At 36.6% G+C, this 22,807-nt stretch overlaps 1 protein-coding gene across 1 annotated transcript; it reads right to left on the bottom strand.

Annotated features, from left to right (window-relative positions):
- Nucleotides 1–1,429: 1,429 nt before the first annotated feature.
- LOC144451203 (chordin-like) lies at nucleotides 1,430–16,367 on the bottom strand. The gene is made up of 23 exons (XM_078142003.1): nucleotides 16,238–16,367; nucleotides 15,501–15,604; nucleotides 12,040–12,169; nucleotides 11,462–11,560; nucleotides 10,151–10,268; nucleotides 9,721–9,814; nucleotides 9,328–9,469; nucleotides 9,031–9,187; nucleotides 8,571–8,652; nucleotides 7,975–8,125; nucleotides 7,553–7,662; nucleotides 6,962–7,081; nucleotides 6,647–6,803; nucleotides 6,114–6,352; nucleotides 5,839–5,952; nucleotides 5,190–5,375; nucleotides 4,726–4,873; nucleotides 4,095–4,198; nucleotides 3,655–3,754; nucleotides 3,152–3,196; nucleotides 2,545–2,651; nucleotides 2,257–2,350; nucleotides 1,430–1,563 (listed from the first exon to the last, which is right to left on the bottom strand). The coding sequence occupies exons 1-23, from the start codon at nucleotides 16,365–16,367 to the stop codon at nucleotides 1,517–1,519; spliced, it is 2,778 nt and encodes a 925-aa protein (XP_077998129.1). The 3' UTR covers nucleotides 1,430–1,516.
- Nucleotides 16,368–22,807: the final 6,440 nt, after the last annotated feature.

The raw sequence follows: 22,807 nt of genomic DNA, 5'->3' as shown, positions 1-22,807 counted from the left end.
CATTCACATGATATTTACAAACTAAAAATTTTCGGAGGGCAACTATTTAAAATCGTTCATCACTGGGATCCTAGCAATAGTTACAAAAATGAAATACAGCTGTAAAAAAAGACTATTCCAAATCGACCTCAGTAAAGTTACAATCAATTCTTCGATTTTTGTATAAACATGATTTGATACTTCGTTTTGTATCTATGATTATTTGAAGACTTCTCGGGATTAAAAATTAAAATCAACAGACAAATATGATTAACTTAACCATGACAACCACACCAAATATCCATACAGCAATGTGTGTCATTTCTAGGCGTGTTAGTGGCTGGCTTTTAGATAAAACAGCTCACCATTTTTTTTAATTTTGAGACTCAAACGATACATTTTATAAAGTAAAAAACAAAGTGGAGCCTGTCGACTACCGGTATACTCTCAAACCAAGGCAACAGCCGCCACATTGAGATTTTTATAGCAAGGAATAAAACTTCGAACATATATATAGAATATACAGAATTGAATGTGAAGCTGTTGTACGCATGACTGTGATTTTGGAACCAGAGTTTGGACCATGCAACTGTACACATCCTAAACTCATTACTCAAATAGGTTTACATTTATGTGGTGAACTGCTTGTAAAGCACCTTTAATTATTTGTACACGTCTCGTTATCTGCTGATTATTGGCTTCAAAGATACAAGGTATTAGTTTCGGAAGATTAGACATTATATGAACAGTGGTCTATAGTATAGATAGATATAAAACATGGCAGTCTCTACTATAGACACATATAACTACAAGATAATGTACACTATAGAACATATACTACATGGTTATCATACATTACAGACACTATATATAGTGTCCTATACCCTGCAACATGTACAACAAAAGTATATCTACATTTCTACAACTATGCTACACTATTTACTGCATATACACATAGAGGAATGTACACTATAGGTCTAACTACAAAGAAAATAAAATAAAATGGCACCTATCGACTTCCGGTGTAAACTCAAACCGAGGCAACGTCCGCCATTTTGATTTTTACAGATGTGAGCTTGCAGAATTCAACATTAAGATAGGAAGGAGAGAGGTGGGTTGGTCGTTAAGGCTCACGGTCGATTTCTTGTAAGTGTCCCTCAATTTTAAACTGGTCTTTCCCCAGACATGTCTTTATTTAATAATATACATAATGTTCTACTAGTATTTAAATAATGAGATTTCTTTATACAATGGCTTACTGCCTAAAATTTACAATGTAATAAAATATACACACAAAATTAAGTTAATTACACATTGCTACAGATCAAACGCTGATAGTAAAAAGTATAGGGAAAGACTTGATGATAGCCAGTTCATTTTGGGGACACTGTCTTGTTACTGGAGATCACGCCCCATCTCAGATAGCACACACTATTTTCAGTATCTTCTAAGTCAATGCTTTGCATAAATAATAATCATAAGTATTAAGTCTTTGGAATTTTACTTCAGGTTTACGTCAGTGGCATTATCTTTCACTTTATGTTGTCCCGGCCAAGCTCTCGGTGACGTCATAGACCACGTCATCTATAAAATGAAATAAAGGAGAACTTGACGGTTAAAACAATTTTCATTTGTATAGGTTGGTCGTACCACAGTCCCTCTCTATCAGTTAGAAAGGATGGTGATAATACCATGCAGACCAGACTAGTTCAGTGTTCGGTGTATGAAACGATGGACCAGCCACAAGGAGGCCTACATAAACCAAGTACTATTTCTTTATTCACCAAGTAAACATCATTTGCAATTCTAATCATTTGTCATTAGGGAAAATAATTTGCATATTTGATATACATAACATATAATATGGTGTAGAGTTGAATTGATTCAACTTGCACTGAATGTTATCAACACTAGAGCTCCTTAGCATTTTGATTGTATTGCTCCACACATGAACCTTGACTACGACTACCAGTATTGGTGCTTGTAATAGTCATTACAGATACAGAAGGTACTTAGGTCTCCCAAATAAACACATCAATATATGGACACGGGTATAAAAAAGATTGGAACATGTCTAATTAGGGTAAACATCAATCAAACGCATCATCAGAGTTATCAATAAATTTCTGTCATTTATCAAACATATCGTTCTGTACTCAAAATAATCAAGCCTAGCCTGTATGATTTGAGCTATCTCTAATTTGGGAAAACATTTATTTATACTAGATCAATTTCTGAAATTATTATAAATAAGTCATTTTTGGAGGGAAATCTTACCTGCACACATAGGACAACATTCGCCAGGGACTTCCACTGTTTTCTTGCAAGATAATTCATGACATGTCTCCCGCTGGCACTCAGCAAAACCATCCTGTAGAGAGTAGCAATACATTGATTATTGTTTGTGTTTTCAATGAAGTTATTCAAGGCAGAATGGTCCTAACCTGTCCACATCATACCGCAATCAAATGCGTTAGCGCCCTCAGCGCTTGAAATGGTGAGAATAGCAAACAAAAGAAAGACACTTTGCAGTATTCAGTTGCCGATAACAGAGACTAGATTTACCTCGCATTTACAAGTCAAACATTTCATAGTTTCTTCAGCAGCGCCTTCCACTTCCGGTTTCCACACTTCACCATGTTCATACCAAAAACCATTAATATAGCAATCCTCTGTAATAATCAAAATACAAATGTAACATTAAGAGGACATTCAAAAGAAATTTTTTAAAAAATATTGAAAAAACAAACAAAAAACCAGGATATTCGAACAATGGAAGAATTCATCATGGCTCTCATGTACAATCAGAAGTAAAATTGTTTAATTTAGTAGTGTTATTAGTTATACGTCTGTACGTACAAGGAAGTTCTGTGGGTATTCACATTTTAATGATCTGTGACGTCAGTAAAATTACATTTTGATGACCTTTGACATCGGTAAAATTATTACATTTTAACGATCTCTGACATTGGTAAAAATATACATTTTGACGATCTCTGACATCCGTAGAATTGTCACATTTGACGATCTCTGACATTGACAAAAATTGTTACATTTTGACAATCTCTGACATCGGCAAATTGTCAAATTTTGACGACCTCTGACAACGCGAAATAAGGAAATAAAAACATGAACATTTGTGGAGTTGAATTTAACCTCGACTTACCATCACTTTTGTCGTCTGCCTGTATATCTGATATTATTGTCTCTGTAACAACTTCCTCGACTGTTTCTGAAAAGTAAATGTACTAAACGTAAATAACAATGTTACCATGTTATGAAGATATCAATGTTGATATACAACAACACTCTGTTGCGACCCAGTGTCGTAAAACTTACTGTTTTACGGTAAAATTTGAGAATGATAACATCCGTGGTAATATAATGACATGGGTACTGTATTTTTTAGTTTGAAGCGTCATTTCCTAAATGGAACATGTAACACACTAATATTTACAATTCCATACTAGATAAAACTCTGAAATTGTCTTTTTAAGTCGTATCGATCCAGGAGCTCTTGCATGGCTGGATTATTTCTGTCGTGGATCGGTCTGTTTGTTCACTATAGGCCATTCCAGACTCCAAACAGGAAATTGAGAATAGGGCGCCCTCACGCAAATTGGGGTATCATGACCTCATAGTACTCAATATGAACATCTCATGCCAATAACTTACCTGGACAAGTTTGACAGCAATCCATCTCGTTCAGACGAACAGGATGAGGACAATTTATCTCTGGACATTTTATCTTAGTACAATTAACTTGGTTGCCAGGCTGCAAATAAAACCAAATGACATTCCATTGTTATAATCTTGCCAATTTTTAAGGAAATGTTAAAATGTCTAATTATAGCAAATTCTGTGTGTCACGAAATCACATGGTTATGTGCGTGAAAAGGGAGACAAGTCCAACGCCAATGCAATGGCATGGAGGTGAATATTGAACAAATGCACAAGTTCCTTCGATTTCAGCTTCAATGATCCGTAATGGGTATTGTCGGCAAGTCTTTTAAACATTGACGGTTTCAAAGATCGGACAAATTTTCTCCTTTTATTCATACGAGTTTTATCATGACATATATTACACAATATAATGTACTATGTAAAACACTTACCATGCATTCACAAAGTGCACATGGAACATATCCAAAGGGTGGTATATAGGGATGCCACTTGACGCCCAGACTGTGGTACTTTTTATCACCATCAAAGAAACAATCTGTTAGACATTGGAGGAGAACGTTAGTTAGTTTGTATGTATGCAGTTGTGGTATACGTTTAAAATATGTCATATCGAAGTGCCCTGAGTTAGTCTTGGTTGGTTGAAGTTCATTTGCATAATTATTTTCTATACTATACGTATACACGTATATACATATATCCCGGCCATATATATATGCTTTGTTGCCATTATTGATTTTAAAAAAAACTAACAAATCTATTAATATAGCATAGTATAGTTTAGTATACAAATATACGAGTGGATGGGGATAAATACAATGGACTAATAATCACAGCTGATTCCAGTTTACTCTCAAATCACATTATCAACATGTATGATTGTACGGTATGACACATGATTATGGTTTAGAATGTACTTTTAAACAAGTGTGTGCGATATCGAAATATACATTCTAGCATACACAGTGGAGAAGATCTAATACCTATGTTTCTATAGCAACACATTGCAAGACCGAAGTCCGTAAACAGAAGAGTTTTGTTGAATAATGTTCGTTCTCAACGTACCTTCAGATTTATCAAGTACAGTCTTGCCATTTCCGATCTCTCGGTCGTTTCCGGATGGACACACTGGGCAGCATTTATCACTGTCCTCTACTGGCGATGAGCAATTCAGTGGCGGACACATCACAGGATCACAGATTGTAGCTCGCCTCTGAAACATGAACACAGATATAACACTATTAACCAATTGTCGTATCTCGAGATACCCTACGTCACTTTCCTGTATTCCTGTCGCTTTTTTCTCGAAGTCATGGAAGTGGAAAGTTCGAAAACTGATATTTTACCAAGTGCGAGCAATGCAGATGTTTCAAGACAGGGACAACTCTCTGCCAAAAAAAGTACAGCATCATCGTAAGCCACGACCTCTTTTACGACACCGTTCAAGACGATGTATCACAGTAAAAAAAGCTCTGTTTTGCGAGAATGAAGTATACAGGGGAAGACCGTCAAAAGTACAGATGACTTACCGTGCATCTACAGGTGGTGCATTTTTCGTCGAATTCTGGTGACCAACTGGAGCCATCGGCGTGGTATTCATTTTCGAAGTAACACGATCGAGGATCAGCTTCGACATTAAAACCTATGCTATGAATCTTGTTGAGTTCCTTTAAACCAAGTGCCGTGTTATGTCCACAAACGTTTGGTAAAGTTACCTAGAGAGATATAAAAATACGGAAGCATGTTTAATGATGGGTGCAATTTGAGAGAGAGAGAGAGAGAGAGAGAGAGAGAGAGAGAGAGAGAGAGAGAGAGAGAGAGAGAGAGAGAGAGAGAGAGAGAGAGAGAGAGAGACAGACAGACAGACAGACAGACAGACAGACAGACAGACAGACAGACAGACAGACAGACAGACAGACAGACAGACAGAGACAGAGACAGAGACAGAGACAGAGACAGAGACAGACAGAGAGAGAGAGACAGACAGACAGAGAGACAGACAGACAGACAAACAAACAAACAGACAGACAGACAGAGAGTATATCAATAAGTAAATATTTCACTGTTTCTCTTCAATAAACAATAAATTCAAACACGATGACGACTTGGCGTTTACTTGATACACGATAATTTTGTCTTCACTTCAGAGTTAATGTTTTTATGATGTAATTAACTGACCTGTCCACGTATTTCACCGTCTGGATGAGTCTTCGTACTAACTTGTATATACGCCTTCCCTTCATTCAGATAATCTAATAATTCAACACTGAGATCAGCAAGCGTTCCTTTGGCCTGTCAAATAAAAACAGAAAAAAACATTATAATTCAAGTTACTATGGTAACTAAAAATATATATAAAACTGAAATACCATCATAAATATTATATTTTTGAGATTTCTGTATCGGTACTGAGAGGGCGCACTGACTTGCAAAACACAAGATACTACACTTACCATGTTACCATTGAATGTGTTGAGGACAGTTTTTTCTCCGTCAAAGCCATCGTCAGTAATGACAATTTCTGCTATTCCACTCAATTGCACGCCTTTGGTATCGCCTGCTCTATCTAAACCTTCGGCTATAATCTCATAATGCAGTGAACAATCTCTGTCGATCGACATCCACGCATGCCCAGCAGTACTTGTAGGAAGTCTGGGGACGAAGTTTGCACCAGCCATTGGAATCGGCATACCTGTGTAACGAGAGAGCAATAATTAACATCAACTACGATATCACGATTCACTGTCGTAAAATCCATGAAACAACCAGACCACTTTGCGTCAATACAGAACTGTGTTTCCAAGGGTGAACTTTCAGTTTTTACTATTAGTCTTTCTTTTTTTTTTAATCTCACTTTCGTATCAAATTTTCTCTATCCTTGTCTGCATTTGTGCATTTCTCTTTATCTGCAAATGCACGACTCTCGTTTAAAAGGTTAATAAGTAAGGGTCTTACAAAACAAGTTGACACGGACTGTAAAACCTACCTTGGTGTCTGGCAAGATGCCCATTATACAGAAGACTGGTTATTTGGCCACGGAGTTCTGACGAAGGATATTCTTCAGTTGCTACATTAATAGTTAGCTTATTCATCAACAGATTATGGATATCAATAGCCGAGGGCTTGTCGTATACACCATGGGCCTGTAAGAGGAAAGTCAATAGTCAATGTCATAAATTAGGCTCTGATGAACAACTTACGAAATGCAACTTATAAAATAAAGATACGCACGAATGATTTCTTCTTTTTTTAGAACTTTAGTATATACGTTGCCATAACAACAACATTATATTGTACTTACCCATCCATTGTTGTAGAATCGTATGATGTCATCAAGGATCTTTCGTTTATTCATTTTCCTTGGATGTGGACCTTCTAGCGTTAAACCAATAACCGGTGTTCGAAGACCAATCACACGGACCTGTAATATAACGATAGAGTATTTACTTAAACAGTCTGACATGTTTTGAAACCAAAAAGGGTCCGGTTTTGGTCTTGTTTACCAAATAACTCGTAACGCTAATAAGTGTCATTCCAAGTTGTGAGTGTGTATGATATGTGGGCATGCGCAGTACCAGTAATGGTGAAGACTTGATGTGTCTGTATACTACTTATCTGCATATTCCAAACGATGACAAAAAACAGACGAAGTTTTATATACAAGTAATTACTTTGTTCTAAACAAATACCAGCTCACGTCAATTTTGAAAAAGATATCGTTATTTGCGAAATATTGATCCAGTTGGTTACAGTACGATGAACGAAAAGAGCATTCATATGTTTCTAGCCCTCATTACTATGTTTCAATTCCTGAGCTAGATAAAATAAGACAAATACGCCCCCCCCCCCCGTGTGCACAGTTGGATGATAGTAAATATACTATAACACTCACCGTGTATTCAATAACACCATTGTCTGAAAGTGTCACCATAACCGAACCAGTAGCACCCGTAGATGTTGATGATTTCCAAGCCTGACTTCCAGATAATACAGCATGTAGTTCTGAGAACATAAAACAGCGAAGAATTGTTGCAAATTTTAAACTGATAAAGATTTGAAAACTTATCAACTGAAGATCGACCGTGTATAGCAACAATAGTGTCGTTAGCACGATGGTGAATTAGTAATCATAGGTAAACAACTTGTTATCAAAACACAGGTAAATATTGTCATACAGACAGACAATAGTAAGTGACTGTTGACAGTCTGTGAAGTGGGGTCTTTGGTTATTATTTCACAGAGTATTCTGCAGACAAAAACCAAGTGTTTCACTGGAGATGATAACACTCTGTATGTTATTTGTGAATTACTTACGGTTACACGTCTTAAGGGGCGTGATGTCACCATTCATAAACATTTTACCATTGGGTAGATGTAACTTGACTTCAATAGAGACCTGACCACGTGACAACCAGCGTTGATGGTTCTTAGAAACACGTGACCATACTTCAATAAACGAGGCATCCTGAAAGGAATAAAATAACTGTGACGTTTATCACGATTGGTTGATTTTGACAGATTAACGATGTTACATTTATCACTATTGGTTGTATTCGACAGATACCAATGTTTCATTTCTTACGAGTTGTCCATTTAAATTTGACATGTACATATTTTCTCGATATCGACTTTTGAGAAAGCCATTTAAACTCATTTGGAGATAAGAAAACTTCATACCCGGTCCAGCAAATTACAAAAATAGTCTAGACATTACGACTGTTATTTTAAACTCAATTTCGTGACCTAAAAGTACGGTAGATTTCATGGTAATAGTCTAAACAAATACGTCGTATCAGTCCACCATCATTGGCAGGCAGGTCATGACCGATGTGTGAGGGCGCCCTGACATGGCTTCTCTTACAGACTTGCTAGCTAATTAATACTCGAAAGTAGCTAGATGCCGTACTTACCTTAGGCTGGATAGTAACAGTCTTTTCATTTAGAACGTTGGATTTCCTGACAAACTGTAACGTTACTCTGACTTCTGTGTCTCTGTCTGTCAAGATAAAATTTTAAAAAAATACATTGGTATGGACAAAGAATGTATGCAAGGACCAAGCTTTTAAGGCTGCACATTTAAAAAAAAAAGTTTTGTTAGATGACCTAAATTACTCGCAATATTGTACACCCTAAACAGTATTGAATCACCTGTGGGTAAACGTATTTTTGTAGCGCTTATATATGATATGGTTCAATAAAAAAAATCAAATTGATTTTTGTCCGGACCCAAAATTAGCGCCCTCAACGGCGATCTCGATTTGAACCAAGAAGTCGATGGTAGACACCAGTGTCATGTGACGCCAATAAGAACGCACAAAAGTAAAATATCACCAATAACCAATCATCAAAAATCAACTTATCTACATACACTTACCGACATTCTCATCAAACAACCCTTCTAGAATGACTGCAAAGTCGACACTTCTTCCCCTTTCATTAATTGACATCATGACAGCGCCCCCACTCCCAATGCTATTGGAATGCTTTCGTCCTTTTACCTTGGGGACTAACAAGCTACTGAAAGTTTCTTTTGAAGAAAAAAAAAGAGACATTTTGTTAGAGTGACAGTAACTTTGGAGTTTAACATCAAAATCAGATTTGGAAAATATCTAATATAAATCTAATAAGGAGTTGAAAGAGATTAAATGCTAACAAATAATAACTTACCCGTTGAGGTTGCTCGATGGGATACAATTCGACCTCGAACTTCTCCATCCTTATGAGCCCGAGTAACTATGGTGACAAGAATCATACCACTCTCAATGTATCGTATGTGTGCTCGTGGTAAATTCCTCCAGTGTCCACACACCTGATAATAAAAGCAAAGGGGATCAAAAGTCAAAAATGGGTTTAAAAATTACAAATCGTACTTCTTACGTGGTTTTCTTGTTTGTCTTCATTTGTTAGTTTATATTTGTATTGGAGTGGTACATTTTCATCAACTAATTTCTTGTTGTTGAAAGCATTGTCTGTTTGATAGATTTTAGTCTTTAAGTTCATTTCAAATCTACTTCAGAAAAATAGATTTGAAAGAATTTTTTTCTTCTAAAAATTACTTACCATGTTTTTTCGGCCAGGTACTCTGTGAATATCATGTTCGAACAGTGTATTATTTAACACGTCAGTGAAACGAATCTTATTCGCCCGCTTCAATCTGAAATAACAACGAAAAAATGAATGTATAATCAGAAAGTGACATTCCGTAGCAGTTAATTTTGATATGCAAATGAACGAAACCATCATATTTTATATTTGATGGTAGAGTCACAGGGGCACGTAGTATTGCTTAGATTGCCGCCAAGGATTGTTGTTTTCTTAGGAAAATATCGTACGAATCCTGCTGCTACAAATGTATTAATCTCTTTACTTGAAGAAATATTCTCCTTACAGGTAGGAATATATAGTCAAAAGGTTGTTATATTTAGTCTATAGACCTGAAAAACAACAATCTAAGAAATATTACACGCCCCTATGGGTAGAGTAAACTTACCCAGAGTAATAAACTGAAAACTGCACATCATTGCCCAACAGGAGAAAATGACCCCGAGCTGCGCCCTCAGTGTTGACTTTTGGTGTAAGTTGAGAACCTGTCATGACAGCCAAAAACTCTGCAAAAGAAATCAGCAAATGTTGGGAATTTGGGAAAAAAATCACAAGGATATGTCCTTTCATTGATGAAGATATGAAATATCTCACCCACCGATAACACAAATAAACTTCGGAAGTATGCGTGTAACTCAGTAGTACTGTTACAAAGAGTACGTGCAGACGACGTGAAAGTATGCATCAAAAGTGCTATGTTTATTATGACCCCCACGCCGGTCCGTCGTCGCAATATCTGGAAGTAATCTTAAGGCCAAAAGGTCAACATGAACTGAAATTGAGGGTTTGAACTGAATTTTAATAGTTATAGGATAGAAGTTAACTCTTACTTCTACAAAATAGGTACATTACAAGTATTAAAATCTACAACAACACCTATAAATATGTTACAGACCATCACGACAAATTTCAAAAAAATTTGATTTGATATTTGAAAAATTTTAAGGTTTTTCATTTCAACACCATCTTTAAAAAAGTGGATTAAATTATACGGGAACAAAACATAGTATTATGACTTATGGTTTCTGGTATTTATTTGTCTTCTTATTTAAAAATAATGTCGTCAGAAACACAGAAAGCCCGCCTTTCTGAAATTTTGGAAATCCGACTTCAGTTGCATTGTCAGGTGGTTGTCATTATTACTTGTTGAAATTACGAGAGGTCAAAAGGTCAAGACAGTTCTCGTGACTCTTATATACGTTAGTTAATTTATTTCAACATTTAATGTTTCACCGGATGTTCGAACCAGCAAATAATTTCCGGTTAACTTTATGCAAACGAATTAGACGGCACATGTTCATGTACATGTTGGCACATGTTAATACGTGAATGTACAATCTATTTTTTTTGTATATGGCAAGGATTCTAACAATTGCAATATGTCCTCCTGGAGGTTGTGCTATTTTGAGCGACAAATATTCGCATATATTTGACTTGTTTAAAACCTTGGTCCGCTAAAGAATAAAAAATAGTCAACTATTAAAATGTGAACACGTCGCAGAATTTCGCATCATACCCACACGTACCAGAGCGGAGATGAGAGAATAGTATCAACGACATCGAAACAAAAAATCCTGAGCTAAAAACATCAATGCCACGTTTGCTGGTAAATGTATGCAATTAGAAAAAAATCACAGACTATAAATTTCTCGGCTCCATTTTGGAGAATAGTAGTTCTAAATAAAAATGTTGTACCTACCTTTACCAACTTTACGTCCTTCAAACATTTCATCGTCACCAGAGATATATGGATTCTTTCCTTCTTTTGAATCTCCAACAGTTTCTGTTATATTAGCTTCTGAAATTGAAAAAAAGTTGAAAATGAATATGGAGGTCTGTTCAAGTCAGTACACACACACACACCACACACACCATCCAACCATACAACCATCCAACCATACAACCATACAACCATACATACATACATACATACATACAACCATACAACCATACATACATACATACATACATACATACATACATACATACATACATACATACATACATACACACACACACACACACACACACACACACATACATACATACATACATACATACATACATACATACATACATACATACATAAAACATACACATATAGACAATGTAACAAACCATTCGATTACTTGAGGGAAAGGGATGTGGTAAACTTCACACTACCCTATCATTTCTGCCAGTGCATTAGAAATACATTATATTAGAAATTGTAAATACATGCATTAGAAATATTAGACCACAGTTCTCCCTAATAAGACGTAAAGGGTATAGTTGTACCTTGCTCTGGACATCTTTTACAGCATTCTCCGTCTAGTGAAATTGGATTGTCGCAAGGCAACTCTTGTGCACAAGTATTCTTGATGTTATGACACAAAACTTTTCCTTCCAGTTGACCCTTCTTAGCAATCTGAATAAACAAGGAAAGAACATGAAACGTAAGGCGTGTATTGTATCTGTAAACTAGTTACTCTCATACATACATACATACATACATACATACATACATACATACATACATACATACATACATACATACACACACACACACACACACACATACATACATACATACATACATACATACATACATACATACATACATACATACATACATACATTGTATGAATCCAACAGCATGTTGATAATGATATAGATAAAGTTATCACACAAACATCCCTTACATAGTGTCTGTTCTGTATTTTGTTTAAAAACAAATGTAAATGTAACAAAATACATAGCAGACACTATATAAGGGATGTTTGTGTTTTATCTTTACTGTGGCTATCTCAACATGAAACCTTGTTAGCAATCTCATGACTCACACTGATCTCGATGTATCGTGTAATAGCACAGAGGGGCTCTGGCTTAGTTAGTTAATGTTTACGAAAACAAAAAACATAAAAAGATTGACAAACGTGAACGACAGGGTAATCAACATCGACAGTGTTTCTATGCAACAAGAATTACTGTTTTCCTATATATGAAATAGTCAATGTTATTTGTTTGTTTGTTTTTGTAAACATAACTAACTACACCCGAGCCCCCTATGGTAATAGTATTTGAAATCTCCTGTAACATGTTAACATTACACGTAGGCGTGATTACTCATCACAAGGCGTAACGCTGGTATGGCAGCGTCCTTTAGATCTTACAAGTGTTGAGTTGAGAATGATTTGTGAGATCATAAATATCAATACTGGTGAGGAGAGATTTGAAACGGTCTACTGTCTTTACTTTCTGAATGGTTATTGGTTGAAGGGTTACATTTTGGAATATCCGGGGAATAAATGGATGAGGTAGCTATTTTTTTCAATGTGGATGAAGGGAAAGTTGGAATATTCGCTAAAAACGTGGTGGTCATGTCTCACCATTTTCAATTCCACTAAATAGAAAGTGACTTCGTAATGTCAATGAGAACATACGACGAGAAGATGAAATGGTTTTAACAGATTGTATTTCGATAGTATAGAGCTTTATACTACAAGCGAATCACTCCTACTTTATATCCCCTTCGCAAACTTCCGAGGGCAAGTGTTAAGTGGAGGCATTACTCCCGAGTTGGGATGGGTCCATAACTTTGTTGAGATGCGTGTGTTTTTTATGGTATGTGAAAACCATTACAATACCAATGTATACGTATAGTAGGTGATAAGTTTGTCTCAAAGCTTGGCTGGATTTTATGTATGAGCTAATACAAATTGTAATAGTTGCATTTCACACCCAATTAATATAAAGTTGTTCAACTGTAGGGTACACCTGTATAGTGACTAACACTTCACACATGTCTGGTTCAAGTACTTAGTACACATCGATCATGTTGGCGGTGACTTTGCTAACTCACTTAATCGATATTTCTAAAACTAAATTTTTGAAAACGGTTCTCAGTATGTTTCTTTTTGTTCGAAAATTCTCGAAAGGTGACTAAGATTTTGTCCACTTCTAACCCTTTGCTAGCAAAAAAACTAGATATGCGAAGACTGCAATACTCTGTGTAGGTCAGGTATCTGTTGTAACTGCGAGTACGGTGATGGTGGACAACCGGACGGTCTGGTCAACTAACCAGAACCGTACTTCGCTAACAACCACCTTAACAGGCCCACTGTTTTAGTTATTAAAACATAAACATGATAAATGGCAAAAACTACAATTTGTCAAGACACTACTCAGGAATTTATGAAAATTTAAGCGAATTTATTTCTTCGAAAAACTAGATGTAATCTATGAAAAATTTGGGCGAACCATGGAGGTAGGAAGGACTTCATGGGCGAACTGAGTTTATAGAAAGCTTTAGTTCTTGTCAAGTGTTTGTAGCCTCTCCTTTCGCGAGATCAAGTAGCAACACTGAACCAAAAGAGACACTGCAAAAATTCAGAAAATGTCGCTACTCTAATAGAATAAAATACATTATGCATTTCGGCCGATTTTAAATGCAACGCTAAACAAAGCTGTGTTTCGGAAGTTGGAGTAAACGGACTATTCGTTTGACGGTTTCAACATTCGACGTTATGGCGTACACTAGAAAATCGTTTTTTTCCGCCGGGTGAATTAATTCGAGACATTTACTAGACAGCTTTCACGGGTTTCACTGAAAAGTGGAGGGGTGTTATCAAATAGTGAAATCAACAACATTGTGGCATTGAACCCACATCGCTGTGTTTACAAGCACCCCTTTTGTACGGTGTACTTGCACTGTCGGTGAAACATCACAGAGAGTAATGACACCTTCACTGTGACATCTTCTTAAAATGTGTAAAATTTGGCGATTTTAAAGTGTTGATTGTATTGAAGTGTAGATGGCGCACAGATGTCAACAATAAGACTGTTTCACACTCTTCGGACCACTTTACGCCACGTCAATTGCTTCTTAATAGCATTGGCCATTATTTGATAGTGTCAAAACGATCGGAGCTATTAGCACATTAGAGTGAAAACAATTTAACTAACATCTTGACATTTCAACAAGTATCAGTACAACCTAAACAAATATTCAAACAGATCGACGGTGATATTTTAGTGAAGCCCGCCGGACTGTGAAATTATCCTATTTTGTGTGAAAATACACACGAGGAAAACATACTTCATTGGCTCTCTACTTCACAATTATGAACTTTACCGTTTTATTTTGAACGAAATATTGTTTACCGTGATGATAGCACCTGTGGTCGTCGGTTAGTATTAATATGCTATACACCAATGATGGTGCAATTTTCACATTCAGGACGATCGATCCAAGATGATTGGTCTAAGGAGTCAGGAATGTTTGGGACTGTGTAAACAGACAAACACATGCGACTGACTGACTGACTAACTAACTACTTCCACTTCTTTTAATTACAGACTGGTGGGTAATTAAGTTGATATCATAAGATTGTTTCTGATCGAAGAAAGTAAATGAAAGTCGCAACTGAGTTCAGAAACTGAGACTAAAACGTAGACTAAAAAAACTAACATTGTGTGAGCTAGCATATATAACTATTGTGGTTGAGCGGGACAACGTGACAAGTGAAGAGGATCGCCATTTGCCGACCACATTGTGCCCGTTTGTCAGATAAGAACGGGGGGACATTGTAGATCAAAAACGGAGATATGCAAGGGAGTGAATTCAGTCTGTGCGACTCGTCGTTAATGGCCCAATAATGACTAGTTATTATCCCAACACTTTTGTCCCGAATCTTGATTAATGTGATCCCTGAAGGGAAAGACCGCTAGACCTTGCGGTCGAGTTGTGTTGTACTTACCGCTTCACACGAACACTGCAAGCACACCATAACCCCAAAAGGGGGTCCCAGATCCGGAGTGAAATTATCACTAAACTCGTAGAAATTACCACCGAACCAACAACCTGAAAATAGATATCATATTTAGAAACATATATTGCGTGGATAAATGAAGAACTGTCGTAACGATAGACATGGAGCCAGGGAACACTAAAAGCCCGCGGAAAGGAATTCATTATTTACATGTAACGATAAGTGAAAGTGGTAACATGTGTCGGAAACTTACAAACTTCGAGATAACAAAAAGTTCGCAGTACATGAAACAACTACACATGATTCACCTCTTTCTGCTTTTACAAATAAATTGTCTATATGAATCGTTAATATTGATATATTTGGTAACTAATTCTCAAATATGAGTAATAAAAGACCAACAAATTCACACATGTGGTGGGAGGCCTTGTACTTTAACATACGCGTTTCTCGCAAAGAGTTAGGAATGTTATTTCGTCTCTAGATGAAACTATCGAAGCCTGTAAAATTGTGAGAATGTCATCGTCTGCGCTCTCTAAACAAATCGTATCGTTTGTCAAGTAATCGCAGACTAACTATAGTTGAATTGTAAACGAGTTGGCTTCAATAACAGTGGCCATGGAATTTGTAGCCTGCATTGATCAGGTACCTTTATAGACATGAAGTACTTTCAGATTAGATTCAATACACGGACTGTTGACTTAAAATGCTAAAACTTCACCAACCTTGAAGCCCTTTCGATAACTTCGGATCGTCGTCGGCTTTTATCGGTGGTCCTCCGCCGCTTATTACGACGTCCATACAAACGGAAAGGATGAACAAAATACGGAGCAATAACGTGGCTTCACTTGCCATCTTGAGAATCTTCTACTGGTTTCGTGGTGATGCTACTGCTACGATGTGACAGAACACACATATAGGTTTCTACTAGGGGATGGTACACACTTGAACGACGTATAGTCTCTCCTTCCTTCCTCAGATGTGCATAGCAGTGATCTAATGTGTCTTACTTTGTACAAATGGACTTGACACTTCAATTTAAACTCTTGAGAAGACTCTCATTTACATATATATTCAATTGTGAAATGCCCACCCATTTCGACAGCTTGGTTTTGACACATTTAATTATGTGTTGGTGCATTCATTAGCATAGCTAAGTACTCAATTGGCGCAAGAATGATCGATTCACAAACCACTTCAAGCCGGATACAAATAGACCACGGAGCATTCTGACATCCCAACTATAGGTAATACGGAATGTCGCGACCACAAGCTAGCAAAATACCCGTTCACTAGGAAAGCTCGGTGATTTGAAAACACGACTTTATAACTTATAAATGTAGCTACAAATTAAAGCTAATCGTTTCCCTTGTTCTTTGTGCAATACATTGTAATTCACAGTACGGTGCAGTGTTATGGCTATCCGTACAAGTCTCCGGTGATGGTTGCAATTCCTACCCCATAGTGTCATCTTGTTTTTCCATTGTTTTCGTAGATTTGCCCAAACAAAACGTATTGTTACCTTCTTTATGTAGGCGACAGATCCGAGTTTCCTGATAAGAAGTTAACTAACGTCATGGAATTGTAATTAGTTAACCACCACCTCACGTAAGTTGCTTTTTTTTGTTTGCAATTTACCGTCGAATAGAAAATAATTACACTGGAGTCCTTGGTATCTAGTTGTATGTGCTGTCGGATGTACCCGAGTTGTTGTGTCGGTAAGGAAGGCGTGAAAACAGATTTGGTGCACTCAAAAGGAGCTTTACAACGTGTTAAGTGAGCAATTAACGAATGCTAATACCGTAATAATTAGGAAATAGATCGTACCGTTTAGCGACGATAGTTGGCTACTGGTGAAGGCAGACTAACGAGTTCCTTGCTGCTCATTTCGACTGACTGCATTCCTGTACCGCCAATCCCAGTTGCGTGCCAACTTTACTTTGCATTAGATTCTATATTTACATGAGAAGTGGTCCGTTGTATGAAGTAAATCGGTAAATTAAATTCAACGGTGGTGTTGTCATTGTTATGTCTGGCCCCTGACTTGAGACTATGTTAAGACGTTGGTGTGTAACTGCATGTTAAGAACCCCTTTACTGGAAAGAGTTTACAGTTCAAACTACTTGGGTCTTTATTCACCAGTATCGAAGTGCTGCATGTGTTACCAATATCTCATGAAATGTCACTAACATTCAATTATTGCATCTCTCGTGGTATATCACCAATATTAAAGTACACACACACACACACACACACACATATAAATAAATATATATATATATATACTCAGTATATGTAAAATGTCAATGCTGGAGTAAACAGTGTTCAATACGTATATGTATGTAGAGAGGTGTGTAAATAACACAGTATCAAGCAAGATGCACAGGAGCCATTACACAGTGTCACGCTGTTGCGATCGTCTTATATATATATATATAGAGAGAGAGAGAGATAGATAGATAGATAGATATATATATAGATATATGGATAGATAGATAGATTGATAGATAGATAGATAGATAGATAGATAGATAGATAGATAGATAGATAGATAGATAGATAGATAGATAGATAGATAGATAGATAGATAGATAGATAGATAGATTATTTATGTGTCCGTGTATATGGAATAGCTACAATTCCTGGTATCGTAAATCACTATCATGTATGTGGTTTTTTTTTAAATTTATATTATTTCTGAGTGTCACATCTTGTTACTTTAGTATGATATAGCAGTGACCATGTATGATATAGCAGTGACCATGTACGATATAGCAGTGACCATGTACGATATAGCAGTAACCATGTACGATATAGCAGTGACCATGTATATTGTAGGTAAAGCTATACAGCATGTTGACAAGTAGTTCTAACTTCGTTCTTTAACAAAGTGTCAATGTTACTTTATTGCTCATTTACGTGGTGTTAAAACCATCACAAAACCTATTCAGACGAAGGTGCAAAGTTTGTCTCAAAGTTTGGCGGGATTTTATGATTTTATGAGCCTGAGTTCCACAACCTGGAATAGCTACAATTCCTGGTATCGTAAATCGCTATCCGGTCCTATATATATGCTGTGTAAAACGTAATTTCTAGTAAAAAAATACTTTATTCTAAAATGATAAAATGATGTCATGAGATTAAACTTAAATCTCAAATTCCCCGTTCCTTTTGTGATGATGTTGTTGTTGTTGTGGTGGTGGTGGTGGTGGTGGTGGTGGTGGTGGTGGTGGTGGTGGTGGTGGTGGTGGTGGTGGTGGCTGTGATGGTGGTGGCGATGGTGGTTGTGGTGGCGGTGGTGGCGATGGTGGTGGTTGTGGTGGTGGTGGTGGTGGTGGTGATGGGGGAATTATAGATATAAAAATGTCACAATATTTTTACTTATATTACTGTATTTTTTTCTGTTATGTTTTATTGCATCTTTTCTGATGAACAGTAAGTAAATATTACATCTTGAATGTTCTTTGTCTGTCATTGGCACTGTGTTCATTTTAAATTATAATTATGTACATATTTTGACATTTTGTGTATTTTTTCGGGGCTTTTTACTGCTGTTAGTATACTGGATAAAAATAATAACAAATTGGTCAAAAGGAATATAAATTTGGGTATCGACAAAAAGAAAAACATAACCATGTTGTTCAGAGATTGACAAAGGGGTATTTATACTATTATAGGTAAAAATGGTGGAAGTCGAACTCTGAAAAATATTACACATTTATCCATATATTGTAGTATATTTTTCTTTGTCTACAACGTCTTATCTCGTGTCGTACATGTTATATGAAATCCTCTATGCATGTTTTATGGTTGTGAGTCGAACTTACTTTGTCTTTGGAATACCTAAACTTGGAGTTCTAGTCATAGTGATGCAAACATTCGTCTACACCGTCCATGTGTTGTTTTGTTCTCGTCTTGTTTTCTCAGTTTGGTGTGCTCAGGAGGACAAAGGCTTGTCTGGTTAGCAATTGACCAACAACTTACAAAAGATACTCGCTTCACTTTCATAGCCCTCAAAATTCTACACTTTTTGAGAAGGGGAATTTAGAATCAAACTCTATTTAATTTACCAAGCAAAATCAATCATAGCATAGACCATATACACGGAAGGTCTATGATTATATAGGTGGTCTCCCCAGCTGCGATCTTAGCTGAACATTTGCACGCATAGTTTGCATAAGCGTGAATGATGCTTCAATGGTTTTAACTGTATTTATGTACTTGGTTTTCAACACTATAAAACATGAAAAACGGACAGTGAAAGACCTTCATCTTCAAAAATTCCATTTTAATTCTGTACTGCCGTTGTTTAGAAATATGATTTCGAAAGGTAACCGAAATCCACGTTCTTTAGATTACCTTGACAAATTTGCGATGCGTTGGGTCGGTGAATACCAATACAGGTGACAGATTCCTTTCAAAACTAAGTTCAAATTTACACCACATATAATCCTCAGTGGCAATTTAGACCATTATCTCTTTGTGTATGTATATAGTTGTCAAAGGTTTGGATGAAAGACGACAATCCCCCAATTCTTCTCCCTTTGTTTTGCTAGGCTGTATCTTCTTTGCCGTATTTGCCGATCAATGCGTGGATTACACGTTGAACATTGACTCGAACAATAACCACTGTCGTTTACTGTGACCAACCTCACACTTGTTGTGGAGAGTCTATACACAGAACAACAAACGTAATGCGGTGCGACTATAGTATTTCAAAAGCCCCTCCTGCCTCCATGGATGAGAGCTGCAGACTAAACAAGAGATCGTTATTTTACGTTTTTGACCCGTTTTTTTTTAGTTAAAATACAACAAAAGTGTAACAATCTGGAATGTAGTTCGGACATTTTGTAAATCTAAGAAAAGACAGGACCAGTTTTAGTCGTGCCAAAAATGTCAATCGTGCAAGTATTTTCAGAATGTCTTAAATTTTTAAAATGTCGATCATGCAGACCAAAAATATAATCGTACGATAGGAATTTTGAAAAATACCTCAATCGAACGAAAGTGAGAAAATGTAGCATGAAACTCAAACATAAAAAAATAATAGACTTTAAACCATGGGTAATGCGTGTACTGAAGCAAACACGCCAAAATGTGTGTTGTGTAATCTCTAGAACTTAAGTGTAATTCGGCAGGTTTGGAGTTATGCTTCTCGTCATGGGAGCAATTTACACAAAATAAGTTCTTGTTGCTTATATTTGTGAAGAAATGTTATTACGAGTGCTCGTCTAGGTGGTTTCAATCTCAAACTCATGCAGTGTCCAGTTTCCCTGTATTGTGGTCGAACGTAGGAGTCTGTCGCTAACAATGCACAAGTTACTGTGAGCCCTTATTCTTTAACATTCCACCACAGGCAAGACGAGAGACGTAAGGTGTAACTTAGTAGCGACGCAGACAACCACATTCTTCTATCACAAAGAAGTGCGCCCTCAATGGGTGGAGCTCAAAGACTGGTGATAATTTCAGTTGTATAATTTTTAATCTAGAGGAAATTTAAATAAAGTTCAAGGTTCAATTAGAGGTTTTACGTACATATACTCAACTTTAAGGTATGTACTTAAAGGGGCACAAGCTGAGTTTATACGTTTTTGGGTGAGATTTATGCCGCATATTTAAAAGTCACTCACTTACTGAAGCAAACGCAACTATCACTTGCAATTAACTGAACTCAACCCTAGTAGTAGTATTAAGATATACCATATAAACGATACGATGACGTAATTTTTTATACGTATCAAAAAATATCGAGGAATCTATACTAGGCAACTGTTCTAACAATGTCAGAAGGTAATTGTAGTATCATAGAAGGCATGCGTCAACATTAATATTATACTATAACAGTTTAATCAAGGTTTTATGTAAGTATTTTCACTTTTAGTAAAAGTTTTATAACCTTAGTTTGTGTCATATTTAGTAAGCTTGTATGTATCATCGCTGTCATGTCTAATTTTCCTTGCATGACCGAAACTCGATGTTTGTTTGTTTTTATATTTAAATATTATCACTGCGACTTTTACATATTTACCTATTTCATTGTATTCTATTTGGATAAGAGGATAAATAAAATACTAGAAGCAGTAGCGAACGAGAAATCCCAACGTACATTACAGGAATTATAAAAAAAATAAAAGTAATGACAAAGTCGCCACTGGTGGCGCTCTTCATATTTTCATGGTGTCGTCATCTACGCTGCGAAGCCTCGGCCCTCTACGAAGTCTCAAATTTTCTTGGTTCAAGTCATTTTCAAAGGTATTTCACTTTACTTCTTGATTCATGCAAATATTACGGTTAGTTTGCACTATCTACAATGTGTATATAGCCGATATTTTTGTTCCTATTGAATTTTGCAAAATTTTAATTTGTGTTGTAGAAAGCCATGCCCATGTGCGATACTAACTAAGCAAATATCATCTATGACAGACGTGTACAGTTTATGATATGCCACATAGCTGTAGGCTTGTACTTGATTGGCGAATTTGTTTTGTTCAACTGATGTGTTGAAAACATGTCGCCGGCCATATGTAGTGTACATGACTCGATTCTGACAATGTCTGTAGTCGAACTTGCAGACGGAGTACGAGACAAGATTCTGACAAATGTCCGTAGTCCAAGTTGCACTGTTGCAGACGACAGCATGCGGGACTCATTGACAATGTCTGCAGTCCAACGTTCAGACGGAGTACGGAATTCGATTCTGACAATATTTATGTCCCTAGTCCAGCTTGCAGACGGAGTAGGGACTCAATTCTGACAATGGAAAAGGAAAGGGGCTGTATTGTATTGTCTTGTCTGCACAAGGTGTACAAAGTCAATGGTTAGACAGTGGGCTATGGTCAAATGCAGGTCATTGACGTTGAGCTCAGTCAATTGTGGATTGTGGTCCGATTCAATACGTACACATGAAGTGTTTGATACACTGATCATACATGATAGCTCTCTCGTCACACACGTAGTTTTTACATGTGTCGACTGTAAACGCTAAATTCATGAAATTTGGAATACAAAGCTGCTTGATAGTTTATGAGTATGGCTGAACTCAAGTTACACAGACGTAAACAAACCACCGCCTAGAATATTGTTAGAGGGCGCTATAACTTTTTGGGCTAATGACTAAACACAAGCTGTTATCACCACAAGTAGTATTTATTTATTCATTTCATCCCATTGAATCCAATTTTTTATTGCTCAGAGAAAAATACACATAACATCTTTCTATAGTATCACAATGCAATATCGAAGGTCAAAGGTCGATTTACACAACAATGAAAAAATTAATTATACCATTGTACAAA

This window comes from Glandiceps talaboti, chromosome 21, assembly GCF_964340395.1.
Source record: "Glandiceps talaboti chromosome 21, keGlaTala1.1, whole genome shotgun sequence".
Lineage (NCBI taxonomy): Eukaryota > Metazoa > Hemichordata > Enteropneusta > Spengelidae > Glandiceps > Glandiceps talaboti.
Note: the sequence above shows the minus strand (reverse complement) of the source record. Positions and strands in the feature narration are given on the sequence as shown.

Excerpts from the sequence above, each read along its gene's own strand:
- LOC144451203 (XM_078142003.1), bottom strand. The coding sequence starts at position 16,367 with ATGGCAAGTGAAGCCACGTTATTGCTCCGTATTTTGTTCATCCTTTCC. Across the intron at positions 15,605-16,237 it reads GTTATCGAAAGGGCTTCAAG|GTTGTTGGTTCGGTGGTAAT; the intron begins GTTGGTGAAGTT and ends ATCTATTTTCAG. Across the intron at positions 4,874-5,189 it reads GCACCACCTGTAGATGCACG|AGGCGAGCTACAATCTGTGA; the intron begins GTAAGTCATCTG and ends TTCATGTTTCAG.